Here is a 24,948-nt window from a genome sequence, read left to right on the forward strand (position 1 = left end):
CGTATCGCCATGAATGAATCAATATCGTCCATGTATCGTATCGTCAACCATGTATTGTGATATTATCGAATCGCTATTAAAATGTATCGTTACATCCCTATACAACAGTGTCACACAAAAGCATCAAAAGTAGCAGATACACAAGCTCGAAGCATGGTGCGACGCAACGTGTTTTGAGCTTGTAGATCTTTGCCATTCATTTTCTTATTTGAATGCTTGCTGCCTGTCACAAATATACTGTAGTTGGTTGCAGCTGCAAGGATGATGAGGTGGGAGGTAGGGCACTTGACATCTGGACGTCTTTGAACTAGTTCAAATGTCCTTTCAAAAGGCAAAACCAAAACAAATCTGATACGTATGCCAAGTAGGGATGGGTATCGACTGCGATAATTTTAATGAAATTGATCGCATGACGTCGATACTATCGGGTATCGGTTCACGTAAAAACGAACGATACCTCGTTTCGATACTCTGGAAAGCACCCCTAGCCGGTCGCATCTGTAACAGTTGGGCTACTGAGAGTTTAATGACTGCTTTAGTAGGCTACACTCGTTACTGTGGAAAATAGCCACAGTAGGTATGGCTCCTCCATACCTCCAAAACCTGATCAACACCTACACCCCCACCCGTGCACTTAGATCAGGCAACACAGGGATGCTGACAGAACCCTCCCTAAAAACCCCAGGGCAAAATTCCACTCGTCCGAGACAGTTTGCCCTCCTGGCCCCCAAGCTGTGGAATAAACTCCCTGTCTCACTTAGAACAACGGACTCACTAGCTAGCTTTCGCCGTGGACTGAAGACTCACCTTTTCAGACTCCACCTAAACCCTTAGCACTACTGGAAAAATCAATGTCCATACATGAAGCTAGTTAGCATTTGTTTTTAGGTTTTTTAGAAACCTTTTTTCTTTACAGATTATATTGTTTTTCTAGATAGATATTCATTTGCATTTGTTATATTGCTGTTACTGACATTTAACCTTGTTTATTATTGTGATGTTTTATCTACTTATTGTATGTCGCTTTGGATTAAAAGCGTCTGCTAAATGCCTAAACTGTAAACTATAGCCGACAATAGCCTGATAATGTTTATTATTATGATGATTATCCAACGTCTATACTCTCCACTCCGCCACACTGTGTGATCATCATCATCACCTCTGCTCTACCGCAGCAGCGAGTCACCAATCTTTCCGCGTTGAAGTTAAACTTAAATAAAAAGTATTGAAAAAAGTATCAAAAAGGATATCGTATCGATTCCCAGGTATCGAAAAAGGTATTGTATCGATTCAAAGGTGAACGATAACCATCCCTAATGCCAAGGGTCTTCAACAGGGGGTCCGGGACCCATAGGGGGTCCTCGGAGTTAGAACAGGGGGTCCTCCCAAATCTTTGTGTGATAGAAACGTTTTTCTCCTTTTTTATATTAACCACTTGAACCCATAATCTGAGAACTTTAGCCAAAAATAGCAGAACTGCAAGCTCGCAGCGTGAGGCGTTGTGAGCTTGTAGATCGGCTATTTCTGGCAAAGAGAGAAGGGAAAAAGAGCGGACTAAGTACAAAGTGAAATGTCAAGTTTATTAAGTACTAGAAGCTGGGCCGCCCGAAGGGCGGCCCAGCGTCTAGTCGGCGACCTGGCCAACTCGGAACAATGTAAATAGGGAATGAATGCCCCGCCCTTTAATGCAAACCCCATTATACCTGTTTTCATAGGACCCGTTTTGACCATCTGTCTGCCTGTGTCCATTTATGCCCATATATGGAGATATCTGTATCTGTCTGTCTGTCTGTCGGCGTCCATTTTATGTCCATATATGGAGATCACTGCAGTTATAGTTCTGGGTCCATTTTATGCCCATATATGGAGATATCTGTCTATCTGCGTCCATTTTATGCCCATATATGGAGTATCTGTCTGTGCCTCCAACTGTGTTGCAGACACAGTGCCGGTTCCCCCTTTAATGCAAACCTCATTATACCTGTTGTCATAGGACCCGTTTTGAACATCTGTTTGCCTGTGTCCATTTATGCCCATATATGGAGATATCTGTATCTGTCTGTCTGCGTCCAAACCTCATTATACCTGTTGTCATAGGACCCGTTTTGAACATCTGTTTGCCTGTGTCCATTTATGCCCATATATGGAGATATCTGTATCTGTCTGTCTGCGTCCATTTTATGCCCATATATGGAGATCTTTGACCATCTGTTTGCCTCTGTCCATTTATGTCCATATATGGAGATATCTATCTGTCTATATGGGGGCATTCATTTTATGCCCATGCCCATATATGGAGTATCTGTCTGTGCCTCCAACTGCACTTCGTTATGCCCATATATGGAGAACGCGCGTGCCCGTGGGACGAACGGTTCTCGAGATACGCGGATTACACACTCACAGAGATTTTTTGTTGACTCATGTGGCGTACGTGATGTCAGAGCCTTGCCCATATATGGAGAACGCGCGTGCCCGTGGGACGAACGGTTCTCGAGATACGCGGATTACACACTCACAGAGATTTTTTGTTGACTCATGTGGCGTACGTGATGTCAGAGCCTTTTATGAAGTGATGTCACAATGAGTCATAGCTTACGCCGATTTCCTCCGGAACAGCCTGATGTCAACAATCAGCTCCGCATAAGGAGATTCCGAACGTTTTGCGCCGTTTCGGAAAAAACGCGCGTCGGGTCGGGTCGAGGCCGGGCACTGCACTCCGCGCCGCGGCGGAGAACGCGCGTGCCGAATCTGAAGCCGGTGGGACGAACGGTTCTCGAGATACGCGGATTACATACACGCAGACACGCAGAGACTTCTCGCATTTATAGATAGATTGACGGTTCAAGTGGTTAAATATCTGAAAACACAAATTGAGATGAATCCAAAATACGCTGATGATTGTGCTGTCAAACAAAACTATATTGTACCTGTTGTGGGGTTCATCTCTCTCTCGACTAAGGGGTCCTTGGCCTGAAAACGTTGAAGACACCTGACGTAGACTATACAATAAGATTTCAAATTTGTCATCTTTCCCAACTCATTTTGTCACTGGAGTAATTAGTCTCCATGGTGAATCACAGTAGTGCCTCTACATAAAGAAAAACTACAATCAAAAAGATACCTGTTGAAATGGACACAAGGGGAGAGAACTTTGGTTTTATCATGTTATATTTTAATTTCTGCAGAGACAAAAATGACAAGCAATTTATTTACAGAAACCTGTACAAAAGCAACTTAAATTATGTAAAATATCTCATAAATAGAAGTGGACTTGCGTTCAATACATTATGCCATGTTCAGCTAAGCTGCGTGCATAGTGACTCATATTAAATGATGATAAACTTGTTCCTCAATTTCTATATCAACATCCAAGTCGCAGGACAAATAGTTTATGGTTAATATTACAAATCTCATAACACACTGTGAATGCTGTACGAATAATGAAAGAGAATCGACGGAAGACACACCTCAGGCTGCGACAAGTACAGATACACAACGGAGGTTCGCGTGGCCCTGACCTCTATGGCCAATTGCTTTACACCCACTAGATTGAACCAAAAGATATTGTGGTCTGGCAATGTTCTGACTCTTGGGGAAAGTCACCACAGTGGAAATGGAAAGTACCCTTGTCACAAAATGTTCAGTATTATCTTATCACTGTCACTCTCCAAATTCATACTCACACGTCAAAACGTATTAGCAGTGCTCCGGTGTGGGCTAAGTTTAGTCGTTTTATGATCACACCGGAGAATGTAATCGTCCCTATCACCACCTATCCATAATTTACCGTTAAGTGTGCGTGCGTGTGTGTGAGGGGGGTGTGCGTGCTAGCTGTGTGTTTGCGTAAAAGCTAAGTACTTCATAACATCTCCTGAGGTGTGTATTCTGTCTGCCTCTCTCCCTTGCAGCTTCCCCCCACCGTTCCTATCTTCCAGCTGGGTATAACCGTCACATTAGCATTTTTTTTTTACCTCTAGGCGCCCTCGTATCCAAACAGTCAAATGTCTCATGCGCATTTTTAAAGTCCATCTTTCCACACCGGTACGCTCAGGCCTTGGAGCTGAATTCATGCACAGAGAGGGTTAACTTGACCTCCGATGTCACACACGTACACGAGTGAGACACTGCACAAAGTAAATCCATTATAATCATCATTATTACTACCAATTAAGCAAAGGTTTTGAATGTACTCATTTGGTAACAGAATGCACTATTCTAGGAATGGATATTTCACCACGCTTTAAACCACATCAGCCCTAGGCGTCCCTATTCCGTGGGCGGAAATAGCAGATCTAGAAGCTCTTACAACAGGTCACGTCAGCTTGTAGATTGGCTATTTTCGGCAAAGACATTTGGTGTTGAGGGGGGAAAAAAAGGAGCAGACCCGGTCAACTCATGGCTCATTTTCGACTGCAAAGGGTAACCCAGAACCTTCCATAACCTTCCATAACCTGAAACCTTTTACAAACAGGTACAAGTTCAGAGTTAAGTACCACCTCCTGCCTCCTGATCCCAATCTGATTCCGGTTCCTTAGCGATTCCCTCTAAACGATCCGATTCCCTAGCGGTTCTCTTTAACGATTCCTACAGGGGTTTACAAATGGCCCCTTGCAGGTCAGTAACTCTGAGTGTACAAATGTACACTCTGCGCAAAAGCTATGTACACATTTGTACACTCTCGAGTTATGATCCGTCCTTGAAACTCTTAACGTCTGAGAACCACTGTATGACAGACGTGACGTCTCCACACATACAGTAACCACCTTTGACACCCGGTTTCCAGAAACGGCTCCAAACGTGATGGAACCTATTGTATATCCGGTTCCTCAACGTTGGATCCGGTTCCTGTGGTTCCGGATCCCAACCCTAAGTGTGATCAGTGTAATGGAAACAAATCCAGAACCCATGAAAATACTTTTGGGTTCACTTTTGGGTGTGGTTGTGGGAAAAGAGCCATTCAGTTGACCCCGGGTCAACCAAGTACATACGGGTTTAAGTGGGTGACTGAACCCATACAGCAGCTGCTTGGGTGTTAGACTCAGGCTCATTGACAAGTCGACTGGTCTTCCTCCAACAAGCCTTGTGACATCATGGGATTTCGCCTGCGATATGCAAATCAGCATGATGTGTTGTTTCAGTTGGCTCTCGAACGCCACCCTGTCTCGTCTTGTCTTTGTTTCGTTTTGTTTTTTGTAAGCATGTCAGCATAATTGGTTATGCACCATTCCGAACCAACATTTAATCATACCAATAGGTATAAAAAGGCACAATTGCATATTTTGCATTCACTCTAGTTCTTGTGGTTTTTGTTTCTTTTTTCTTTTTGTAGATTTTTCTTTTTTACAGAAGCACTCTAAATATACAAAGTGGCACCAGATAATGAAAAAAAGGAGGAAAATCACGCAATACATTTCCACGGATTTGACTGTTGTATAAAAAAGTGATCTATGCCATTAAAAAAAAGAATTATGAGATGGAGAGAAAAGAAAAAACATGCAGATACAAATTTTTTGCAAAAATCACACTTTATAGAGTAACTTGGACTTAAATGAAACCTTATACATATGATTTGGATTTGCTCGATCAAAATAATTAAGAAATTGGATTAGATGTGATAATGACAAACAATATGAGACAAACTATGAGACAAAACAAGTTTTCAATGGTAAAAAAAAAAAAAAACTTTCTCCCTCTACTTGTCTACTAAGTCGTACTACCTGGCTAATGTTTGTTTAGGTATAACAAAAGCAAGCAACAAGGTGAACCTTCATGTATACAGGGATAGGATTTTTTTTGTACATTTTCTTTTACAGCATTTTTTTTTTTCGTCTTCCTTCTCAGTAAGTGAAGTAAGTTCCCATTTAAACGTGCAATAAAAAGTACATATTTATGTATACAGTTGTTAAGTATAGGAGCACTTTCTTTCAAACAACGAGTAGTACTTACAGACTACAGATTGCCGGACTGCAGAGAAGGAAACAAAAAATGCAGCTCCGATCAAAACCAAAGGGTTTTTTGCTAAACATACAAAAACAAAAAAAAAGTTCCGTTGCATCATTGCATGTTTGCTTCGCCGCGAGACGCTGTGCCTCTGCAGCTGTGAAAAAGACAGCTCGCCATGAAGACAGAGGCACGCCGTCTCCACGTCAGTGTGTCTGTGTGTGTGTGTGTGTGTGTGTGTGTGTGTGTGTGTGTGTGTGTGTGTGTGTGTGTGTGTGTGTGTGTGTGTGTGTGTGTGTGTGTGTGTGTGTGTGTGTGTGTGTGTGTGCCGGCTCTCAACGTTGGAATGGACATCTTTGTTCATACACAGCACATTCGCATGGTTCAACCAATACAACTCGGGTGAAAGTTTTCAAACGGTGTGTGTACTGTGTACTTGATAAAGCGAGACTCTACGAGAAAGCTATTTCTGCGCGGTACATGCATAGCCGTTGCCGTCGGACAGAAACCTCTTTAATATTTGTAACATTTTGCAGTTTTGTTTTTGGTAAATTAACGCTCTACTTCAGCATACTAGTGTGACACAAACGTATCAAAAGTAGCAGATCTGCAAGCTCAAAACGATGATTCTGAGCTTGTCAATCTGCAACTTTTGGCATTTTTTTTAGAATTCTGTAAAGTAACAGTTTTGGACATGGGAGGTTTCCACCCGACAGGGACGATATGCCTTTTAAGGGGAGAAAGGGGACGGGGAGCAGGGAGAGAGGAACACTTTATCCATGCCTCAAAGCCACCTGAAGCTTTGGTTTCACTCCAAAACGGCCGGCATCCAAGACCGTGGTCTCAAATGCACTGCTTTTAACTGAACATCCCAGACGGTTGGTTCATTTGATTGTTCTCCATTGAGCTGATTCTTACATTCTTGCTCGAGGATGCCTTTTTGCCCGGCGATGTGAAATGCAATGTGTGCTGACGCTGAAGGACGCGGTCGATCGCTGCGTGCGTGTGAGCGTGTGTGTGTGGGCATTGGTCGGTGAAAAGCCTACGCGCGCGCGTGTGTGTGTGTGTCCGTGCGTGCGTGCGTGTGTGAAAATAAGTTGATGTTGTTGGTCGAGGGACCAATGTATTTATTGCTCAGTCTAACACACAACATAAAAAAGTGGTATTTAACAGTATAAAAGCTGTCCGTGTCCTTGCGGCTCTCTGGGAAATAGATTGTTCGTAACAATGCTCTATAGCCTATTGTCTGTATTATAACCATACTCTATAAGGCCCATACACACGTGACTGTATGTATGCTGCATATGGCCCGTACACACACACGTTACAATTTTCAATTCCAACCTTTATATTTTCACTTATAAAAATGTTAGCCTCAGCATGTTATACACTTCCTTACCTAAGGAATATCTTTCAGCCCATTAGCGCCGGAGTAGTACCAACAGCAATCTGCCTCTGTGTGTGTATGTGTGTGTGTGTGTGTGTGTGTGTGTGTGTGTGTGTGTGTGTGTGTGTGTGTGTGTGTGTGTGTGTGTGTGTGTGTGTGTGTGTGTGTGTGTGTGTGAGCCAGGTATGCACGGCCATGTAGCGTACACACATATCGTCGTTGTCGGTTGAAAACCTTGCATGTCCAAAACCGTTGGTTTTGCATTTATCATTTTAAAAATTATTTAAACTATGGCAAAAACAGCTGATCTACAAGCACACAACGCCTCGCACCGCGAGGCGTTGTGTGCTTGTAGATCAGCTGTTTTCACTACTTTTGAGCGACGGCCTTGTATGATGAAGCAGGGCTTTACTTTGCGAAAGAACATACAAATTTGAAACTTGGAGATACAAGGTTTCCACCCGACAAGGACGATATTTGTAATGTTTCGTTTTTTTTATCCTCCAAGCAATGTGCTGATTGGTCGTATCTTTATGAGTGGTCTTGCTCTCTTAACTTCCCAACCAGGACAAAGAATGAGAGAATGAGAAAAGATTGATAAGAGACAAAAGGAATGACAGTGTACGTGTGTGTGTGTGTGTGTGTGTGTGTGTGTGTGTGTGTGTGTACGTGTGCGTGTGTGTGTGTGTGTGTGTGTGTGTGTGTGTGTGTGTGTGTGTGTGTGTGTGTGTGTGTGTGTGTGTGTGTGTGTGCGTGCGTGTGTGTGTGTGTGTCCTGGTCCAATGCATTATGTACAGTTGCTGACCTTTCATTTGTATCACGTTTTAAGGAACAAAGGATAGAATATACACAAACTGGTTACGGTATATAGAGTGTCAGTCAGTCGTTATGTCCATGGTTTGACACCAGTTGCGTTGGCGTAAACCTGCGTGACATACAGTAGCAAACCTCTCCGTTGGGAGTCCAAGAGGGGCCTTCCCCCGAGCGAGGCCGAAGGGACACGTCCATCGCTTACGTGGGCACAATGTTTAAAGCTTGAGTCTTTCCCAACCACGTTGCGGAGCAAAGCGATGCCTTTTACAACGTGTTCAACGTGGTCTGGGTTTTCGGGTCTCCTGTTAGGTGGGGGAAACTTAAAAACCACGTCACAATCCATCGGGGTCAGTACGGCCGAGACCCACGATTTGCGCCCGTCGGTAGCCTATATTGTTTTGCCGGCGCGACCAGAGAGAGAGAAAGACGGACATGCTTCCAAGAGGAGCCGGTCCGCACCGTAGTAGGATTGTAGAAAAGCAAAAGTACAACAGGAAAAGAAAAAGAAACGGTCCGGTCTTTTGTACAGAGTCGTATTTGAGGGGCTTCATGGGGGTTTAGTGTTAATGCGAGGGGAAAGGGGGGGACATGGTACAATGCATGCATTTCAATGGAAAATGAGTTGGTTATTGTACAGGTCGACTGTCAGGCAGCAGAACGTTTGTGGAGGGCCCCGCCTAGCCAGCAGAGGAGCCATGTTCTCGTCCTCAAATACACTCACAGACCTCCTCCCCCTCCCCAGGAGAGGCGCCAGAGTTAGCACTAGCAAAAAAAAAAGCACTATGTTTACACGTCCACTCGGCTTCCTCGCTAAAGAGCTATATCTTCCAAGTGTTCGGAGGGAGTTTTAGAGTCTGGCTTAGATCGGGAGGGGCGGGTAAGAGCGTCCAGCGAGGGTCTTGGCGGCGGGTATTAAGCGACTATATGATGATGCCATGTGTGTTTTGCGGCGCAGCAGGAGTACACCCGGCCCACCCGGCTCACAGGTAGACCTCCCGCCGCGTCAGCGTGCCGCAGGAGGTGGGCTTGTACTCCCCGGTGGGCGCCAGGGGGATCTCCTCGGTGGGGTGGCCCAGCACCTCCTCCCCGCCCACCCCGGGCGAGCCGTAGGCGGGCGAGCCGAAGGCCTCGTAGGAGGAGGAGGAGGAGGCCATCTTCTTGTTGAGCAGGTTGCGGTTGCGGTCGCCCACCATCATGTGGGCGCTGGCGGTGGGGTCTCCGTTGGCCATGGCGGCCATGGCGAGGGTCTCCTGGCTGCCGGGCGGCGGGTCGACGGCGCCGCTGCTGCTGCTGCTGCTGCTGCTGCTGCCGCCGCCGCCGACTCCGCCGCAGCCGCTCATGAAGGTGGAAAGCTTTGGTTGTTGTTGTTGTTGTGGTTGCTGGGGGTTGGTGGTCGATTTGGAGGAGGGGCGCCGCTCGGGCGACGTGCGCACCGGCATCCAGCAGGAGTCCGAGTGGCCGTACTCGTCGCATTCCCGGGTGCACTTGCCGGTCATGGCTACGTCAGGCAAGGGCCGGGAGTCTGGGCAGAACATGAGAGAGAAAAGGGAGAAGAGAGACACGGTTAAGTGACGAGTGTTCGTTTTCGCCAAAAATGGGAAAGTAAATGAATGAAGAAGCAAAACAAAAACCAGTGGTGTAAAATAACTAAGTACATTTACTTAAGTACTGTACTTAAGTACAATTTTGAGGGATTTGTACTTTACTTGAGCATCTCCAATTTCCAATACTTTTACTTCTACTCCACTACATCTCAGAAAATAGCCGATCTACAAGCTCTAAACATGTCGAATCGCAACGCGTTGTGAGCTTCTAGATCTGTTATTTTCAAACATTTTGTACTTTTGGTACTTTAAGTACATTTTGATGCCAATACTTTCGAAACTCAAGTACATTTTGAATTATGGACTTTTACTTGTAACGTATTTCTATATTGCTGTATTGATACTTTTACTTAAGTAACTTTTTAACAACACTGACAAAAACTAACTCTTAGCTCTTCGACTGAAATAATATCTGGATGGTACAGTATACTGGGTGTGGTGCGTGTCAGATAACTGCTATGGATTCCCCCATTGTGTGAGTCTGTGGTACTACCCCCCACCCCACCTCTAATGGAACACTACAGTAGGTGTTGGTCATCTGGGTACAGACTAACAATGGAGCCTGGTCGCCGTGGTTACACAGGCGCTATTGTGATGGATGCAGAAGTTTTGAAGAATTGTATCACTAGCGAATCGTCGGGCTCAGATTGGACCGATACAATTGCCTTCGCATTCATGCAAGAAATCCATAACCACATGACAAAAAAACAAACAAAAAGACAATGAATCAGACGACTCTGTCGGCTACATCAACAGCCTCAAAGTAATCAAGAACAACAACAGAAAACAACGACATCAAAGAAAGAAAGAAAGAAAGAAAGAAAACAGTGGCGTGAATCGGATTAATGTCATGCTTCAGAATGTGTTCGAACTGGGAGCGAAGGGGAGGGAGAGGAAGGCTAGGCTATGGGAGCGATGGAGAGAGAGAGAGAGGGAGGGAGGGAGCAGGGGCGTCAATTGGGTATGGCAGGGGTATGCAGCTGCCATACCCTGGGTCCAGGGGGGGAAATAAAAGTTACTTTTAATTATAAATCCATGACTGTCTCTTTGTCTATCTGTGGTGCTGGTTATTATGTTGTTAAATTACAGTAACAGAATGGTCACTTTAACAAGGTGTTATATTTACATTCTCCACACTCGTATTCTCCCCATCTTGACAGAATGGTATATTCCCAGGTTCCGCAGGTCAGCTGCACAGGTGCAATGCATTATTGTTAATTGTGGCACGTTTACTAACATGCCAAGTTTAGCTGCACTTGAACAACCGTTCCAGGCTGCCATATCACCCCAAGAAACCGTAGAAACGTGGGGAAAAATAAATGTTTCAATAAATGTATCATGCCTGTTCACGCGCGTGCAAGACACCTGTCATGTTGCCATACCTTAGCTTTTTCTGAACTGACGCCACTGGGAGGGAGGGAGGGAGGGGGTTGGGAAAGAGGAGGTACTGTGTTTTGACTTTAAAAGTCTAAAAAATAAAGCATGTGCGGTTAGGCCCGCTGTGTGCGTGTGCATGCTGGTACTGTGTACACTCTTTAATCATGGGTGAGCATGTCTGCGAGACAAGAGCAGAGAAACAGCCTGTTTTTTTTTCTCTCTCTCCTTTTATCTGGTGATTGACAGATGGCAATCACAGTCTGATCTAAGTCCCTTAATAGCTTCGCATGGCTCAAGCGGCCTGATATCCTCTTAAATCCACTAATAGGGGTCTTAAGCAATTACCTAGCTGGGCACGGGCCTCAGATTAGCTGCGTTTAGTGTATTATTCTGGAAAGTACATTATGTGCTTAAAGGTGGCCACTCCAGTGCAACAGATTCGGCGGATAGCCCTGCTGTCAGCGACTACCACGGCGTTGGAAACTACTGTACAAAGATTTAATCCATTGTTACTTGTAAACGGCGATCGTTTTCACGAGTGCCTTGCCAGCAAACCCAAATTCGTTGCGGTAGGCCTGCGAGTGAAGCGTAGCGAGATTGAGCCCACGGCCCCTGCTGAACACACCCCATGTTAGATGTTACACGGTAGCAGAGGTAATGTCGGCGATGCCATGTCAGATGTGGTTTTTCTCATGACCCCGATGGAAGGTATGGGAAAACCAAAAACAAGCAAGAGCGAGGGTAGGTGCACAACCAAGCCAAGCATGCTGCTTTTGCCTCGTAAAAGAGAGAACAAAACAAAGAGTTTGAGGAGCATATCTTACTTTTAATGCTCTTTTTCTCCTGTAAAAGAAGAATAGAACAGAAATCATTCTTTGTGTTTTGCATTGTGGGTACCAGAGCAAAAAGAATAAATATACTGTATGAGTAGATCTTTGGAACAGCATTTGGAACCAGAACTGAAAGACATGTCGACAATAATAACACCAAAATGTGCAAAGCTAATCGTCACTGTCGGGCAGAAACCTTGTATCTCCAAGTTCCACATTTGTACCTTCTTTCGCAAAGTAAAGCACTGCTTCATCATACAAGGCCGTCACACAAAAGTAGATGAAAACAGCAGATCTACAATGCACACAACGCCTCGTGGTGCGAGGCGTTGTGTCTTGTAGATCGGCTGTTTTCACTAGTATAAATACTTTTTAAAATGATAAATGCAAAACCAACGGTTTTGGACATACAAGGTTTTCACCCAACAACGACGTGATGAAGAGCAGACGCATGGCTAAGGACAATGCGGCTGACACGAGGACAGAAAAGAAAGAGGGAAACAGAATAAGAGATCGACTGCCGCTCTGCCTAATTGGAATGTTCAGTCCCCCAAAAACGATTTGCTTGTTGTCTCTAGCAAAAGCAACTACTTGAAGAGAGTGCCATTCCCGTGCTGCTGCTGCTGCTGCAGTGCATCCGTTTTCTACTAAACACCTATCGGAATCCATTTTAATGTCACTAATCACCACCAGCGTAAAGTATCCACAGATCATTAACGGTCAATGTGCCGCCTATGTCTGCGCCTGCAGGGAGCTGCACGCCATTCAATAGCCGAGTGCACTCCAACAACATAATATCGGAGCCGTCGGACAATATGAGAGGTCTGTTTGAGAAATTGCTTGAAGAAAGAGAAGATGTAATAAAAAATAAATAAAGAAATAAAAAAAACACACTCTCACACACAGGGAGAAGCCATGGCAACCACAACAGTTAGCATGCGGGCCGAGGTGAGTGGGATGGTAAATGTATGGAACAAGGCAAGATGAGATATCCGCGTCTCTCCCTGGCGCTCACGCTGAGGCTGATGGAAACAGACGTCAGACAGACAAGCGGATGTCTTCCCACAGACACGGCCGCTGATTGCCTCACTCATTCCAGCCCACAATTGAGCCATCAGGCCTTTTATCCGCTACCCAGCGGTGGAAAAGAAGAACTCAAATGTTTCACTTAAGTATCAATACCGCCCTGTAGAAATACTCTGTTACAAGTAAAAAGTCCAGCAATCAAAAGGTGACATGTCTCCATTCCGACATGTCTCCTTTCCGACATGTCTCCTTTCCGACACTAACCCTAAACCTAAACCTAACCTCTATGGAAGTGTTGCCACTCCGACATGTCGGAATGGAGAGAAGCCCCCTAGTCAAAATTTACTTGAGTAAACGAGTAAAATATACCAAAATATTGGTATCAAAACGTACTTACGGTACCAAAAGTAGAAAGTGCTCATTATGCAGCATGTCCCATTTCACGTATTTTCAAATGTCTAAAATTCATAAAACATATTTTGAAAATTGCAGATCTTCAAGCTCACAACGCACTGTGAGCTGATCTGGATCTGGTTATTTTCAAATGGCCGAAATGTATACAGAGCTGAAGTTGGTAATGTATGTTTTGTAGTAATGATCAAAATGTATAAAGTACCTAGCCGCTAAAGTTGCCAAATAATTGTAGCGGAGCAAAAGTACAATATCTGCCTCTGAGATGTAGTGGAGCAGAGGTAAAAGTACTCAAAGTTGTACTTGAGTATAGTGCTTAAGTACATGTTTACACCACTGCGTCAGACAGACAAGCGATGTCTTCCCACAGACACGGGCCCGCTGATTGCCTCCCTCATTCCAGACCACAATTGAGCCATCAGGCCTTTTATATCCGCTAGCCGCGATGCACTGTTGCACGCGGAGACCCACCTCAGTTGGCCCCGGCGCCTTGCTCCGATTGCCTCTAACTAGTCGAGGGAGAGGACCTCTTGCTTCCCGCGGCTGTCTTGGGGGACACAGCCCTTCCACAGCCTTCAAGGCTATCAGCTGCTTGCATTCTATGAATATGTATGAGGCTAATGCTTGACAGTCTGTAAGATTATGGGGCCAAAGTCCAGATGATACACTAAAAATAGATCAACAGCAACGGAGAAAGGAATTTTATACACGCACAGCGAAATCTTGGAGTGTTCATTTTTACACGTGCGGAGCTATATTAAGACTGGATTTCGCCGTGCTTGCGTGGTGTTGTGTCTGTCGGATGGATGGATGGATGCTGGTTATTTCCTAGCTGGATGGTACGTACATTGACTCCGCAGGCTTGCTAAAAAAAACGAAGAGGTTTCCCACTGTGCTAATGAATTGGGTGGCTATATCAAAGAGAAAATGCTTTCTTCATGACCCGCTTTCCCTGTTATCTTCTCTTCAAAGGGAGCGCTTCCCCCCCCCCGGGGGCTGTCCATCCACACATCTACTTTAAAAGCACTTAAATTCAACTATCCCTTAATTCCAGTCAGACAAACAAGCTATAGCGCCCGTGCCAACGCCGTAACCTGAGGGTTTAAGGAAGGGAAAGAAAATAAAATGTTATAAGCAAAGCCTAAATGCTAGGCTAATTCTGAACTCAGCGAGAGGATTTTGTCTGACACAAATTCCTATAATGTGAGCTTCACTACATTCCTGTAAAAAAAGAAAAACCTAATTGGATCCTTTCATTTACATTTTTATCATACTTTATTTAAAAATAAGGGAGAAAATCCCCGGTGGGCTTCATCTTTTTTTTTGTGATAATCACGCTGTCATGATGGGGGAAGTGTTCTCTTTTTAGACAAAGGTCATCGCAAGGGTAGGGCCTTTACCCGGGTGGAGGAGACATTAATGAGTCCCAGCGTAGCAGCCCAGGATGGATTAAAGTACAATGACTGCCATTAAAAAACGCGGGAATGACGAACGCACTCGGTGGAGAAGAGAGAGAGAGAGAGAGGGACCCCGTGCCGTCGCTTCAATACATATATCCACGGGCCCTTTCGAGACCCAATTCAGAATTGGGGACGTGGAAGAAGTATATCTTCAAAGAGAGAAAAAGCCCTTAAGAGCAACGCGTACACTATGGCGCCGCGGCCGACTTTTTGTTACATATTCACGAATATCCCACGAGTGTACGCCATAGTACACCATAATCCACCAGACAATACAACTGGGTCACTTTGCACGGCTAAGACGCAACGGCAGACGGTGGGGGGAACAAGAGGCCCGCTGCCTCGCCTCGGGGCTTTGGGGACTGATGTTGGGATATACTCGTCGTCGTCGGGTGGAAACCTTGTGTGTCCAAAACCTTCCCATTGTCGTTGTTTTAAAAACGATTTAAAATAGTGAAAATAGCCGAACTACAAGCACACAACGCCTCGCAGCTTGTAGATCGGCTGTTTTCACTTGTTTTGTGCGACAGTCTTGTATGATGAAGTATAGGGCTTTATACCTTACGAAGAAACGCACAAATTAGAAACGTGGAGATACAAGGTTTTTGCCCGACAGTGACGTACTAGGATGGAGCCAGACAACTGCTCAATAACCAGTGGTGGAAGAGTTTTTTTACTTAAGTAAAAGTCGCAATACCACAATGCAGAACTACTTGTGTTAAAAGTAAAAGTATCCTGTATTCAGAATTCTACATCATTACAAAAGTATTTTTCAAAATACACTTAAGGCACCAAAAGTAAGAGTACTCAAATCTTGTCAAAAATTGTGCCGACCGACTAGCTCACAATGTGTCGCTGTGGGCTTGTAAATCGTTATTTTCAAATATAAGTATAGAATAAAACTAGCATATTTTGTAATTATAATCTAGATCTGCAAAGTAACTAGTAACTGAAGCTGTCAAATAATTGTAGGAAAAAGTACAACATTTGCTTCTGAGATGTACTGGAATCAGTAGAGTATAATTTTTTTTGTTACCACTCAGCATAGTAAAAGCACAGCAAAACTGTACTTAAAGGAGTAGTTCACCACTTTTCAACCTGTCTTCATATAATAGGTCCTCACTAATGTTCATGATAAAATATCACATTTTTTTTCTACTCAGTCCAAGTCTCCTTAGGAGAGCTGTGGGAAGTTCAGAATCCATCGTCTTGTGACATCATCATTTTCCAAAAAAGAAATGTAATCAATATTTTTGAAAAAAATATTTAGATTTTTACTATCGCGAGAACAATGGCTTCCACTTTAAAATTGCAACTTCTCAGGAATAGAAAGCCTGCAGTTTCTATAAGCTGGATTGGCAATCCATGATGTCACAAGACGATGGGTTTCTGACCTGCCCACAGCCCTCCTCTGAGAAAAAAAAAAAAAAAAAAAAGCTATTTTTGAGTGAGGACCAATTATATGAACATAGGTTGAAAAGTGGTGGAGTGCCCCTTTAAGTAACAGTACTGTGAGTGAATGTACTTAGTTATTTTCCACCGCTGTCAAAAAGCACTCAGCGGAGGAGTGGGGCTTTCAAGCAGCCTGGCCTGCACATAATGCCCGCCTCTTCGACCCTCCACCCTCTCTTTCAGCGGAATCAAAAGACACTTCCGGAAGCAGACAGGGGGGCTGGCAGAGTGAGGGAGAGGGGGTGGGGTGGGAGGGGTGGGGGGCATCATAATAAAGGAAGGGCAGCAGCTTTTCTCTGGGATATAATTACACACGGACAAAAGTCCTGCACCAACACTGCTGCCAGGCCGACCCCATGCTGGCGCGCTACTGTACACTACATCACTGCTGGGAGACATTTTCTGCCTTGTGCTGTGCGTGTGCGTGTGCGTGTGCGTGTGCGTGTGCGTGTGCGTGTGTGTGTGTGTGTGTGTGTGTGCATGCACAGTACGTGCGTGCAAATCGTATTTTGGAAAATGGAGTCTGTTTCGAATTGTGGTTCTCGAAACCCTTTTCATGTCAAGGACCCAAATGAATTGTATTTAGTGGCAGACCCTCATCTGTTTTTGTGCCGGGGACCCCCATACAAGATTGGTGTTGTTAAAACACCCGTGCCCATGCATGCCAAAATCAGCTGCATGCATGGCCCCCACCACACCACCCACGGATCCAACTCAAACATCCTCCATCTCTATGACTAGGCCTACAAGACAGAAAAGAACATGCATGGACACCCGCTGTGATAAAGGAGCGTACACAGTCAAATCACGAGTGTGAATTTGACTTGTATAACATCACTGTCGGGTGAAAACCTTGTATGTTCATTTTGTATTCATCATGCTTGTAGATCTGCTATTTTCACAGTCTTGTATGATGAAGCAGGGCTTTACTTTACGACAAAACATACCAATTTGAAACTTGGAGATACAAGGTTTCTGCCCGACAGTGACGATAAGTTACTCTGTGTAGGAAGATAGTGGGTTCTATATCTCTCATCTGTTGTGTGTGAGCGTCTCATGTGTGTGTGCGCGCGAGCATGTGTGTGTGTGTGTGTGTGTGTGTTATGTCTATTGCCTCGCCCATGCAACCAGTCATTTGTCCCCTGTCACTGTATGTGTGCAGCCTCCCCAGCAGACTGCTACAGAGCATGGAGGGCGGGGGGAGGCTTGGTTTGCATGCGGCGCCTGAGCTGGGATGCTTGGGTGTGCCTCTGTTTACACTGTGTGGACATTACAGGCACGTTGACCCATCACTCTCTCTCTCTCCCTGTCTCCATATCTCTCCTCTCTCTCTCTCTCTCCCTCTCCCTCTCCCTCTCCCTCTCTCTCTCTCTCTCTCTCTCTCTCTCTCTTGTTTCTCCTTCTCTCCAATACTTACATTTCTTACTTAAGTAAATGTATCGATACTGCAATTTAGAAATTACTCTATCTGTTACAAGTCAAAGTCTGGAATTCTACATTTACTTGAGTAAAAGTACAAAATGTGCTTAAAGTACCAAAAGTAGGAAGTGCCCATTATGCATAATGTCCCATTTCAAGTATCCAAATGTATAAAAAACCTTTTGAAAAGGCCTAACTTTCTATAGGGCTGAAGTGGTCGATACATGTTTTGCAATAATAATCAAAATCTACAAAGTAACTAGCAAGTGCGTTTTCAAATAAAATGTAGTGGAGTAAAAGTACAATGTTTGGAGTAGAAGCAAAAGTATTGGAGATACTTAAAGGAGCTATAGTCAACCTTTTCTTGAAAAACGGATGCTAAAATAAAAATAATGTTTCGAATTTTTTTTATATAAAATAAGCTTCATATATGTGTGACCACAAAAATGACCACAACAAGTGTAAAATAATGATAAAATAATCATTTTGGCCATTGTCAGACCGACACTTTGTTTACATTCTAGTCTATAGACTATAGGATGTAAACAATGTGTCGGCCCTACAATGAAAAAGTTGACTATAGCTCCTTTAAAGGGCCAGTTCACCTCTGGGGCAACCAGATCTTATTTTCAGCATGAATGATGATGCATTTTGCTTCATGTGATGCCGCATGATGACTCATATGATGCAAAAGGCATCATCATTCACTCCCGTTCACTTCATGGGGCCAGGTCTTCTACTCACACATCTATTGGCGTATAGTGACAAACGGCGAACCGGAAGTTTACAAAATGCATTGAAGTCTATGAGGTGTAAAGTGACAATGAACCACGTGACCAGCGCTGTTTCTGACCCCGCAGTGGCAGAACTCTAAAGACTCTGCTTTACACCACTCTCTCTCTCTCTCTCTCTCTCTCTCTCTCTCTCTCACACAGAGTCAAGCCCCACTATGACCTTCCACAACCCTCTCTTTTCCAGCTGGAAGAGCCGAGGTATAGGAGGAGAAGGGGGGGGGGGACAGGAAACATTATGCGCGGGAGTGTGTGTGTTTGCCTACCATGCCCCGTGCCTTTTGACAGACAGTACGGATGGCTGGGCTGCAGATAGGGGTCACGGAGGCCAGAGAAAACCAGCGAGAGAGAGAGAGAGTGAGAGGGGGGGGAATAGATCAGGAGGCAGAGAATGAGGAGCAGTGTGTAGCAGACAAGAGGGAGAAACACAGAAACAGAGATGAAGGGGGGGAGAGAGAGAGAGAGAGAGAGAGAGAGAGAGAGAGAGAGAGAGAGAGAGAGAGAGAGAGTGGCCTTGGAGAAGTGAAGCGGTGGATTGAGTGTGTGCCCGTGGGCCGCGCCACGGAGCCGTGACACACTGCCAAACAGAACAACAGGAGAGGAGAGCAGATACTGACTGCAGGAGGGGAGATCAGAAGCAGAGAGAGAGAGAGAGTAGAGGATAGGAGAGGAGGGGAACAGAGCTTGTCTGATATACCAGTGGTTCTCAACCTGTGGGTCGTGACCCCCAGGGGGGTCCCCAAATTATTTTTAATACACCTAAAATGTCAAATTAAACATTGGCCAAATTGTCAAGTATTAGAGGCTGAAATTGTGAAAATAGCAGATCTACATGCTCACAACGCCTCGCAATTTTCACAATAGAACCGTGTTATACAAAATGTAATGCCTCAACTCTTAGTGCTCGTGAGGGTGGGGGGGTCCCCAGTTAAAATATGATTATTTTGGTGGTCGCGGCCACCACTGTGATATACAATATACAGTATCGGTTTGGCTGATGTATCAGTCATTGTTGTTGCGAATCGGGAATTATGCAGGCGATGTGTACTACATTTTAAACGCTTTTGACAACAATGTTTTGAATATTTAAAAAATTGCGGATCTACACAACATGTCGCACGAACTTGATTGTCTATTTTTGAGCGGTGGTTACACCGTCTCCTATACGTGGCCGTGTGTGTATGCGTGCGTGTGTGCGTGTCTGTATGTAGCCTGAAGTACCTTTTTTGACCACACATGTTAAATAATAATAAAAACACATGTTAATAATCAATTATCTATCAAGGACAGTATAGACTAGAGGGTATGCGTATGCAGAAAGTGAATGGTTAGTCGAGTGGCAAAGTGAGTGGCAAAGTGAGTTAAACATTGTTTAACATCGGTTAACGCAACCAGATAAGGGTTTTGTTTTTTTACCACTCAGTAGGCCTTCCCGCATAACTTCCGGGTATGATGATGATGTCACGCACATACCCTCTATTTGCAGTTCAGGTTATATTAATCAAATCTACATTGTCAAATTGACGATTTTGCACCTTTTCCCAAATTATAGGTCAAACATTGGAGCCATGAACTGTGGCATGAGTCGGACTCTAGAGAAAAGCTATATGCTGAGGTGAGGAGGAGGAGAAGCAATGAGAGAAGAGGGAGCTGGAAGTCATGTGCACACAAGCACACGCACACACATAGTACCCACACACACACCTTCAAACATTAACTCATCAAGCAGCCACCTGGTTACAGGCCAACACATTTAGCTGCCTGTGACTGGGCTGAGGTTCTCTTCACAATAAGGTCCAGTGTCACTGGACGCTCCAGGCGCCTGCTCGCCCTCCCCTGGAATCAACCTGGCGTAATTTAATCCCACTAAGTGTCCCATGTCTCATTCCCTCAATTAAAGAACCTACAAGGGGGGAAAAAAAGAGTATATCTTTATCTCCCAAATGCCATTAACACCAAGGCGGCTGGAGGCACATTTTCACGCGCTTCCAATCTCAAAAAAGCAATTTTGGAAATGTGACAACCGTTTGCCCGCGTGGACTCTCGGTTGTCAGGCTGCGAAGAAGAACACGAGGACCCCATGTATGGGAAACTTTACAGAGAGCCTTGGAACTCAATAAGGCGTGCACGCGCGCGCGCACGCGCGTGTGCGTGTGTCTTAGGGATGGGACCACACACGATATTATCGTTCATCGTGATAAAAAACACTCACGATAAATCGTATGGTGGAGTTTTAATTCATCGTGATATCGTCCTCCGTCGTGCACTGGGATCAATTCACCTTTTGTTTGCCGAGCTGCATATCTGGTACCACTCATAAACCCTCTATGGTAAAAGGTACTTATAATATACGTACTTGATACAGTCTTTTTTCCCCCCATCTCTATCAAATGTCTTGGCCAAAAAATAGCCGATCTATAAGCTCACATGACGCGTTGTGAGCTTGTAGTTCTGCTATTTTTTGGCAAATGTTCCGCCCCCAAAGATGATATGATGGATGTTTGGGATATTTTGATTATTGCGATAATATCGTAAATTGTGATTTCTTTGGCCACAATAATTGTGATCCCATCCCATCCCGAGTGTGTGTGTGCGTGGGCATGCGTGGGTGCGTGCGTGCGTGCGTGTGTGTGTGTGTGTGTGTCACTATCCCTCCCTCCCACTCCCCCGATCAAAAGGCCTTCCTGTACGGACAGTTCTATTTCACGCAGCGGAGGAGTAATCAGAGGGGAAGATGACAGTCTACATTGCTGAGTGTCATACAGATTACTCCACACGGCTGGTGTGGGGAGGCAAAATGAAATATTTATCCCTGAACGAAAAAGGAGGAAAAAAACGGAAAGAAAAGAAAGTGAGGCAAAGAGAGAGCGGTAGAAGAAAAGAGTGAGGGAGACGGCGAGAGACAAAAGAGGGAGAGAAAGAGAATTTGACACGAAACCCGGCGAGGGAAGAACAAAAGGCACAAAAGAGCGCTAGTCGTTCCCTCGCCACTCGTTCCTTCTCTCTCTTCTTTTCCTCTCCCCCTCCCTCTCTTTTCTTCCCCACTTTACTGCTCATTCTCACCCGTAATAGGGTCCCGTTTAATTAGGTGAAACTTGGACTGCCGGCTAATTATGGTGTTGAGTGTGAGAACACACCCTCCACCCCCACCTCACCTCACCATGCCTCCACCACCCCGGTGGTGCCTCCTAGCCGAAAGGTCTGTGGCATCCGGGAGAGAGAGAGAGAGAGAGAGAGAGAGAGAGCGCAAAGGAGAACCGAGACAAGAAAACGAGGTGAAACGCAGAGAGTGTCGGTGGAGGACAGGAGAGACGCTAGAGAACGAATTGGATCTAAATTATTAACGCCAGCGACGCACACAGGGTTCAGCCAGAACAATATCCACAGGAAAGAAGGATATTTGTCTTTTGCTTGCTGAGATGTTTGCCAGACAATTAGGGGAAGGGGAGGGGGTGAGGGGGGGTGGGGGCGTGGAGGAGAGAAAGAGATACGCAGCGGTGCGATGAAAGCCAAGTGAAAGCGGCTCGGTGGGGGAGTCCCACGGTGGGATGACCTTTCCTAAAGCGCGAGTCGTGGCGCTCCGCCGGCGACAGGATTAATTGGCGGCATTAGCGTTGGGCCGCTTAAATGCCCCGGCGATGGGTCTTTTCGGAGAGAGAGCTGGCACGGCGTGAGGCCGCGGTAAATCTGACTCGGATCCAAACCTCAAACACTGTCACGCTGCGCCACCATTGTCCCAGTTAAGATGTCATAAGCAGAGAGAGGCGAGAACTACAGAACGCGGCGTGCCTCTCGTTGCTTCGCCGCGTTGTAAACAAACCGCCGCTGGCTGCCAGGCCTTAATGGATCCACAAAGTCGGCCACTTGACCCTGTTTGGCGAGGCACGTACCGCAGCGGTCACCTTTTGCTTGCTCTCCTCTCCGCGGCTCACACTTGTCAGAGCGGTTCTATTGAAAGTGTCAGCAGGTGATCTCGGCTTCCTGAGCCGCTCGGAGCATTTACTGCCCCGGGAAGCGCGGCTAAGGGAATAATCTGGAACCCCCGCCGCGTCCGGAAGAGTGATGCAAAGAGAAAGGGAGAGGAGAGGGAGAGAGTGCAGGCGCGGGGGGACGCGGAACCCCGCCTGGGTTTTGGAATGAGCTGTTGCCTTGCTTTTTCGTCCCCTCCACTTCTTAGAAAATGCCCTTCCTCTGTATGAAAGAATGCCATTATGTGCATGGTGCTGTAGCAGAGGCTGTGTTGTGCCCATAAGAAGTGAGAGGACTGGGATGATTATCGTCACTCAGGGAGACCGGCGCAATTCAAGTCAAGTCCCGGAGATTCGTGCGACGAGGTTTTTTGCCGTCTGAAATTGCTGTCGGAAATGCACCACCACCGGCCCATACCAATGTGTTCAAAACTTTTCTTTTCGCTTTGGTCACATTGTCCATCTGTCGCTGGCACGGCCACTGCGGGGGCCCTGGTTAGCCACGCTATGCAGCGCAACAGCACAGTGTGCTAGCTGAACAATTATAAAACAAAAAGAGCGTCATTATGGCCGGTATATGGTATGGGTGCTGCTTTATAAACAGGGCCAATAGTGTTTCTGGAATAATGAGTGTACTGGGGGACCGTTCCTGAGGTGATTAATTGAAGAGAGATTAACCAGCATAATTTCATTCTGCTGACGATCTCACAGCCAATTACCAAATGTAGCACGCGCGCCCACTAACACCACCCTACCCCACACTCACACCCCCACCCACACACGTGCGACACTCCCTCTCTTTCACTCTCTTTCACTGTATCTCCCGGGCTTGTGCGCACATAGACATCAAAGAGGGCTTGAGCCCCTGCCCTTTATCCGTCTGTAAAAAGTGCTCTCTCCAGACCATGAATGCAGTTTTTACTATGGTGAAAGAAATGTAAAATGCCCTCTTTCCATGGCATGCCTGATAAGAGAATTGCCTTGTCCAAACTCTCAGTTTACAGTTTACAGTTTAGGCATTTAGCAGACGCTTTTAATCCAAAGCGACTTACAATAAGCCGATAATACATCACTATAATAAACAAGATAATATGTCAGAACATCAATAACAATATAACAAATGCATATGAATATCAATCTAAAAAAAAACAATATAATCAGTAAAGAAAAAAAGAATTCTAAAACACCTAAAAAAAATGCTAACTAGCTTCATGTATGGTCATTGAGTGTTTCAGTAGTGCTCCCTCCTGAATAGAGGAGCACTGCGACGCGTTGTGAGCTTGGAGGTCTGCTATTTTCGATATTTCCACCAATAGCAGTGTTGATTTTGTCGACTAAAACTATGACGAAAAATGTTTGTCGACTGCGTTTTTTTCACTGACGAAAACGAAATAAAAACTAAATAAAAACTAAGCTGTGATGACTAAAACTAAGACTAAATATATTGACAGTTTCACAAAATAAAAACTAGACTAAAACTTAGGGAGAATTAGGGAGGGACTAGTGGAGAAGAGAGTCATTTTATGTTTGGTTGCTCTCAGGTGTTGCATGCTGAAAATAGCAGATCTACAAGCTCACAACGCGTCACAGCGCGACGCGTTGTGAGCTTGTAGATCGGCTATTTTCAGTAAAAACCAAGTGTAAAACCAGTCATTAGGATGCCATCAAGGCCTGCCAAAATACATTTCAGTTGACTACATCAACTGTAGATTTAGTCGCCTAAAATTCTATGTTATTTAGTCGACTAAAATTAGACTAAAACTAAAACTTTTCAGGTGACTAAATTATGACTAAAACTAAATAAGATTGTATTCAAAAGACTATGACTAAAACTAAATCAAAATTTGCTGTCAAAAACAACACTGACCAATAAACCTTTTAGACATTCCAGCCCCTGCCTCTCTAACATTCTCTGCATGTCTCTCCTCTCTCCCTAACTACTCTCTTTCTAGCGCTAGCTCTCCCTGTCCATCTGGCTGAGTAATCAGTAGGCAGGTTGAATACGAGACCCAACAGATACAATGACCCTGCGTGCCACACGCACCCTCACTCCTCCTCCCATGCATCCGCTGCAGTCGGTTGACTCACACATAACCTAGCGCACGCGGTCAGAGACCAGGGGTTGTATGCGTGGGACATATGCGTGTACGTGTAACTGCACACACGCCTGTGGACAGTACATGTTCACAGCAGCAGGAACAAGAGCCAACAATGAGGTAATGTCACCTGTCACGCACGCACGCGCACACGCACGGTCGAATACTACACACACGTACAGCTACAGACACGATGTGCCAAGTCTGACAGTGAAGTGAGGGGAGGGTAGAGGGGAGCTGGCATGACTCATCCATTCAGCTAATAAGAAGGAAGACGGAGCCAGCTCTACCAAAACAACACTTACAAATCGTCGCCGGCGTCGGGCAGAAACCTCATATCTCCGAGTTTCACGTTTGTGTGTTTTTTTGCTTCG

The 24,948-nt window shown here is 45.3% G+C and overlaps 1 protein-coding gene across 1 annotated transcript in view; it reads right to left on the reverse strand.

The window, feature by feature from the left end:
• Positions 1-9,120: 9,120 nt before the first annotated feature.
• pcdh7b (protocadherin 7b) overlaps positions 9,121-24,948 on the reverse strand; it is a gene marked incomplete at both ends in the record, with an annotated part of 217,790 nt that continues 201,962 nt past the window's right edge. Inside the window, one exon of the mRNA XM_080741292.1 lies at positions 9,121-9,662. Within this exon, the coding sequence (XP_080597418.1) occupies positions 9,121-9,662 (542 nt within the window). The remainder of the gene's footprint in view (positions 9,663-24,948) is intronic.

The sequence above is a fragment of the Nannobrachium achirus genome (assembly GCF_963921795.1).
Source record: "Nannobrachium achirus genome assembly, chromosome: 14".
Lineage (NCBI taxonomy): Eukaryota > Metazoa > Chordata > Actinopteri > Myctophiformes > Myctophidae > Nannobrachium > Nannobrachium achirus.